Raw genomic sequence first — 6284 nt, 5'->3', positions numbered from 1 at the left:
GTTACTGAGCTGGCAGCATCCAGTCGGCATCGCAGAGCTATAAATAAGGCCCTTTGGAGAGCAACCTGTGCAGAGCCTGTGTCGCTGGATCCAAGTGCAGCCCGGCCAGCCAAAAATTCACCCAGGGAGGAAGGAAAAGCATCCGGGAAAGACCTCCCTGCTGGGGAGATGCGCGGGGCCATGCCATAGAGGTGGAAAGCAAACAACCACCCGCAGCGAGTGAGGTTTTTGGGCACAAAAGCCTGGCTTTAGCCTCTGAGCAAGGCAGCAGATGCCAAGTGCAGGCTGGGAAAAGCCTCCTCAGCTCAGCTTTGTCGGCACAGGATGGTCTCATCAGTGCAGATGGGGAGAGAAATGCAGATAAAGGGATGCAAGACTCTCCTGCTATCAGAAAAAACAAGTCATGAGCAGTTCCAGACCCAGTAAAAAGTATTTATTACTTCAATTACAATAAGCCCCATGTGTAGGGTGAAAAAATAGTTACAAAAAAAAAATCCCTCCATCCCCCCTTTTACATATAAATATTAAAAATCCCTCTACGTCTTTGCTTTCTCTCTAGAGTAAGAAGGTGCCCCATGAGACAACACACAGCACCTGAGCTACAGTCAGTGGTTTCTTCTCAAAACTGCAAAAGGAATATTGAAAAACCCTTAAGAAATCCCCTTGCCCCCATCCTGACCAGATCTCACACTGGTGCCAAACCAGCCACCGCAGGATGGAGGTTTGGAGCCGTGCAGTGATTTTGGGCCTTGCAGTTCCGCAGGAGTAGAGGCCAGGCACAGCGGCAAGCGAAGCAGCGGCAGGAACCACCTGCGCTTGTCTGGGGAAGCATTTGGGCCAGGAAATCGCGGCTGACCTTGCTTCAGAAGGGACAGGAGGGAGAACTGGGTGCTTCATCCACACTGTCACCACCTTGGGTACATCTTTGGCACAATAACTTTTTTCCCTTCGCACTCCAAAATTAAAGCTAACCCTAGGAAAGGCAGAGCCTTTCTGCAGCCCGCAGCTTCCTCCAGCTCTGTCCCCAGGCCCGCTGTCCCCAATTTCCCATCAGCATCCTCTGAGGACAGTCCCTCCCAGAGAAACCTGGGATCTGGAGCAGCCCCATCCAGCTTCCTTGGCTGAGGGACTGTCATCTACAGCTGCACCAAGTTTAAAAAAAATTAATAAATATACTAATCTTTTACTAAAAAAGGCTTTTAAATGCATTTTCCCTGAAATTTTCCAGTGTATTCCACAACGCATGAAAAAAATATACAGATTTTCCCCCAAAAAATATATCTTAAAATATTTCCCATCCTCATGTGCGCATCTTTGGAGAGAGGAAGGTACGTCAGATGTAGACACGCAGCCAAACCTGCCGGTGTCACGGCGTTCCCTTTATCACCTCCAAAAAAAAGAGGCATTTTGCCGGGGCGATGCGTCAGGCTGGAGCGCTGTCTGTGTAAGTATGGAGGTTGAGCCCATGAACTCGTGTGCCTTGACACGTGGCTCGGTCATGGTGGGAAAGAAAAGACCCCCAAACCGAAGTCATTTCACAAACAAGCAAGGGGATGAAGAGTTTTCACAGTGGATCGAACCTTGGACGATACCGGGGGACGCAGGGCGCCACTCCGGCTGAGAGTTGGGCAGTTTGTTGCACGGAGAAGTGGTTTGAGTTACAAAAGGAGCAGGGAAATTCAGCTGTCGGCAGAGGACGAAGCAACCGGCAGCTGGTTCCCTCAGGCGCTCGCCCATCACCAGACTTCACACTTCTTGGGGGGATTCATGGGGGAGCCGAGGGGGCAGCTGAAATGCTCCGCAAACTCCCGGGAGTTAGAGACAGTGCCGATGACACGGAAACGCGAGGGGCTGTGGGGGTCGGTGATGAGCCCCTCGTGTGAGCTCTCCGGTGTGCGAACCGAACACCACACCTGCAAACGGAGGGCAAGAGGCACGAGCGCCTGCGTCTGCAACCACAGGGCCCTGCTCGGGGACGAATCGAACCTCCCCGTTTGCGTGATGGACACCAATGCAGCTCGAGCTCCAGCTTTGTCTCGCTTTTTATAACCAGCGCCACCCCGATCTGGTTCTCCATCTACCACGCAGCATCTCAGACGTCAGTTTTGCCACCACACCCTCCCAACATCATCTGGGCATGCCTCCACCCCCCCAAAACCCTGCACGTCCAACCCTCCCTACCCACCACTGGGTGACCTACCTGGGCGAAGCCAACAAAGAAGAGCTGATGGTTGGTGAGGCCAAGGGTTGGCAGGGTTTCCTCATCCCCATTCTTTTTCAGCCAGTTTTGATATGCCTGGAGGCCAGGGAGCACAGGGGGCTCAGGGGACACCACTGATCCCACCTCACCATGACACCCACTGCACCTCCCCAGCCCCGTGGCCCTACCCGGTAGGCGGCCTTGAGGCCCCCGTTGTCGGCGATGTTCTCCCCGAGGGTGTGCTTGCCGTTGATGGCCTCACCATTGACAGTGTAATTGCCGTACTGCTCCACCATGCATGCTGTCTGCCGCTTGAAGGCCTCCACCGAGGAGTTCTTCCACCAAGGACGCAGGTTGCCATCCTTGTCGTATTCCCGGCCTGCCAAAAACACAGCAGATCCTTCGTCACCCCACTGGCCACCCCTCTCCAGCAGCCCACCCCAGCCTGACCCTGGCCATACCTTGGTCATCGAAGGCGTGTGTCAACTCATGGCCCACCACCACGCCAATCCCACCAAAATTCAGTGACCTGCAGGAGGGCAACACTGAGATTTAGGGAGCAGCTGCTGCTTCCCGCAGCCATGACATGTAGCCTCAGATTTTGGGAGGGGAGGAAACTTGGGAATTCTGCTCTCCCTGTTTTCCCTAGGCTCTTACTTGGGAGACGCACGGGTGTAAAAAGGGGCCTGAAGGATGCCAGCAGGGAAGACAATCTCATTCTTGGTGGGAGAGTAGTACGCGTTGACTGTGGGAGGTGTCATGCTCCACCTGCAGGGACAGGAACATGGCCAATGTGGCAGCACAAACCCATCACTGATCTTCGCTCTGATGCCATCCACTTATCACAGTGCAAAGTCATTGCCTGAATTTGACTCCCAAAACCAGCATAGCGTGGTGGACACCAAATCCCAGTGCTCCAGATGTTGTGATATTCCACACTGAGCACAATGGGGAAGCGGAGGACTTACTGATCCCGGTTCGGTGGTTTCCGGAGCTGGTCGGCAGTGACTCTGGCTGAGAAGTTGTAAAACTGCATGACGTTCTCGAAGTAGAGGTCAGACACAGCCTCGTACTGCAAAAGAGCAAGATGTGAGTGGTGCACGGTGATCGCCTGGGCCCTGCTCCTCCCACCATGGTCATGAGTCTCTGGAGCCAGCTGAGTTACAGCCGCTCTTGTTTCTCCTCTTCCCTAACATCTGCAGAGCCTTGAATGAATCACTGTTACGGAAACCGGCTCCTCCTCTTCCCGGGCAGGGATCCCAAGAGCCCCAGCCACCCCAGGACTGGCCCACAGCAATCTGGGAAGTCCCCAGGGAAGGGCCAAGAACATCAGTGAGACCCTTCCGGAGGAAACCTGGGGTTCAAGGCTGCCCTGAGGCCATGGTGATGGGCACATATCCTGCACATGCTTGTGGAGGGGAAAATAGGAGACTTGAGGGGACAACTCCAACCAACTTACATCATTAAAGACTTTATCCAGCTCCTTGGGGTCCATGATGAACTTGGGGTAGCCAATCATATTGTAGATGGCATCTGCCTGGGGGGTGACAAGGACCAAAGTGCCTTTGGTGCCAAGGATGGCAGGACAGGCTCGCCCAGCTCCACCACCCTCCGCCATCACCCTCTCTCTCCTCCCCGGCACTGCTGCAACTGCCTCACCTTCTCTTTGGCCGATTTCCTCGTCTCTTCATCCATCCACTGCAGGGTCTCCAAGCTTTCCTCGAAGGCAGTTTTAATCTCCGCAATCATTTCCTCCGCCTAGACAAAACAAAGTCGCACAATGTCAGTCTGGAAAGCCAACTTCCCACTCTGGAGAGTTCACAGGCCCTTTGCACCGGTGGGAAGGAAGAAACTGAGATGGCATGCAGAGCGGTGAAAAACCCAAAGGGTGTGCAAAAGGTGGGCTGCCCCCACCATCCACCATCATGGTGGCTCACATGCTGCTTGCTCAGGGACGTACCACCTGCTTGCTGTCCTCGGCGAAGGTGGCCTTGACAAACATGGCCCCCAGGGCAAAGCCCAGGTTGTTGTCTGTGTCGCTGATGCAAAATTTCCAGCGCGGGAGGCAGGTCTGCACAGGACAAGTAGTCATCAGTGGTGGCATGGCCAGAACTTTCACACCCCATTGCCCCACCAGGAGATTAAGCCCAAATCCATCCCCCTGTGCAGGAGCTGCCACCCCAAAACTTGCCCTACATCCATTTTGGATGCAATGCAGCGAGGACTTTGCTTAAAAAGCTGCCACCATTTTAACAGTGATTTGGGGGCGCTGGGGGCTGCCCCCTCACCTTCTTTGTCCCATACATCACTTCCATGAATTTTTCTTCAGCATCCTGGAAGCGCTGGTCAAGGAAGGGGCTGGTTTTCCGCACCAGGTTCCAGATCATGTAGTTGTTGAGGAGACTGCAGCGAGAGGTGGTGAGCAGGCAGTGGAACGTGCCTGCCCACCCTGGGCACCCCTCTGCACGGGCTGGGGGCTCTCACCATTTATCAGTGGCCAGGATGAGGTCAGAGACCTGCTCCAGGTACTCCTTGGCGTAGACCACGACGGGCTCTGACTCATTGAGCTCCACAGGGTAGAAGACCGTGGTCAGAAAGGGCATCCAGTCCACGGCTGGTGCCAGCTCCTGCAAAAGCCACGCTGCTGCTATGGACCCACAAACCATCAGAGGGGGATGGCAGCCGCTTCCTGAGCTGGAAGCTGCTGCATCAGCCACGTTTGAGGGATTCAGCTGATTTTGCAGAGACTGTTTCCCATAACAGCAGCATCCTTGAAAGGTCAGAGGGAAGTAAACAATTTTCTCCCGCAAAGGAAAAGAAAGTGGGGCGGGTGTCAAAAATGTTGACACAACCCATTAGGGCCCCTCTGGGGGCTGACATCCGCAGCTGGACCGCAGACAGCAGCACTGGGGGGGCATCAGTGCCGCAGCAGGACGGCCGCTGGCCCTTGAGGTGGTCCAGAGCTGGGAGGAGCGGCTCAGGGTGGGATTTCCCCAAGGAGGACACAGGCCAACAATTGCACAAGAGCTTCCCAGGGGCTGCCTCGCAAGAGCTGCATCACCTCCATCCATCCGGCCCCCATCCCCAAGCCACAGTGGAGCTGGGAGTTTCGCCAACTCCATCCCTACCTTCAGGTCTCCAGCTGTCATTTTATGGTAAATGACCTCCTCGTCCCGGTGCTTCTCCTGTGGGATGGTGATGTTGGCTAGTGCTGTCTCAAAGTCCAAGATCTGCTGCATCTGCTGCCGTGTTGACTCCTCGTCGGTGCCTCCCAGGAACATCCCCAGCTGTACCATGTAGTTCAGGTACCCAGCAAGCACCTACGTGGTGGAAGGGGGGAAATCAGCATAGTGGGTGCCACCCACCCACAGCACCTCCCCGGCAAAGCCAGATTTCCCCTGACAACCTCACCTTCTCATTCTCTGTCTTGTTCAGGTAGTAATCCCGTGACGGCAGGCCTAACCCCGACTGATCCACCTGGATGACGTTGCTGTTGGAGTTTTTGGAGTCGGCGCTGACATAGACGGAGAAGAAGGGCGAGGTGCGGTAATGCGCCGTCACCTCCCGCAGCGTTGCGTTGAAGTTGTCCCCTGCCCAGGGACCTGTGATGTTCCAGCCACCCAGCTGGGGAGAGAGCAGCCAGCTTTTTGGCTAAGGAATGACCACTTGGAGCTGCTTAAATATCCCCCCAGTACCCACCCTGGGGGGAAAACATCTTGCAGTGGGGCTAAAAAACCCAGGAGAGGCAAGACCTGCCTATAAATCCTGTAAATCCCTGCCTCTCCCCTGCCCTGGGGGATGCTCTGCCCAAGGAAGCACCAGGAATGGGGTCTGGAGGGTGCTGGGACTGCCCATAAATGAACTTTTTTTCCCCCATTTTGCAGAGGGTAGACAGCTTTTCTGCAAAGAAAGGGACAAACCTTTTGGATGAGTTCCACGAGCGGGGTGGCACGCAGCTCTTCGATCTTGCTCTCATTCATGCAGGCTTGGTAATAACGCTGCGCCTTGCGCTCCGCCTCGCTTGACACATTGGCTGTGGTGTTTTCTGTAAGATGTACCCGGGGGGGGGGGGGGGGGGGGGGGG

At 55.1% G+C, this 6284-nt stretch overlaps 1 protein-coding gene across 2 annotated transcripts in view; it reads right to left on the bottom strand.

Annotated features, from left to right (window-relative positions):
• Positions 1-411: 411 nt before the first annotated feature.
• ECE1 (endothelin converting enzyme 1) overlaps positions 412-6284 on the bottom strand; it is a 10372-nt gene continuing 4499 nt past the window's right edge. For both annotated transcript variants that reach the window (XM_026862685.1, XM_026862686.1), the window contains exons 5-18: positions 6121-6245; positions 5612-5824; positions 5329-5520; positions 4685-4827; positions 4489-4603; positions 4161-4271; positions 3860-3958; positions 3660-3737; positions 3169-3272; positions 2858-2968; positions 2662-2729; positions 2389-2579; positions 2201-2296; positions 412-1913 (exon numbers count right to left, since the gene is read on the bottom strand). In XM_026862685.1, the coding sequence (XP_026718486.1) occupies positions 1737-1913; positions 2201-2296; positions 2389-2579; positions 2662-2729; positions 2858-2968; positions 3169-3272; positions 3660-3737; positions 3860-3958; positions 4161-4271; positions 4489-4603; positions 4685-4827; positions 5329-5520; positions 5612-5824; positions 6121-6245 (1823 nt within the window). In that variant the 3' untranslated portion in view covers positions 412-1736. The remainder of the gene's footprint in view (positions 1914-2200; positions 2297-2388; positions 2580-2661; positions 2730-2857; positions 2969-3168; positions 3273-3659; positions 3738-3859; positions 3959-4160; positions 4272-4488; positions 4604-4684; positions 4828-5328; positions 5521-5611; positions 5825-6120; positions 6246-6284) is intronic.

This window comes from Athene cunicularia, assembly GCF_003259725.1.
Source record: "Athene cunicularia isolate RWA chromosome 21 unlocalized genomic scaffold, athCun1 chr21_part1, whole genome shotgun sequence".
NCBI classification, from domain to species: Eukaryota; Metazoa; Chordata; class Aves; order Strigiformes; family Strigidae; genus Athene; species Athene cunicularia.
The sequence above is the reverse complement of the archived record's forward strand: the minus strand, read 5'-3'. Positions and strand labels throughout refer to the sequence as shown.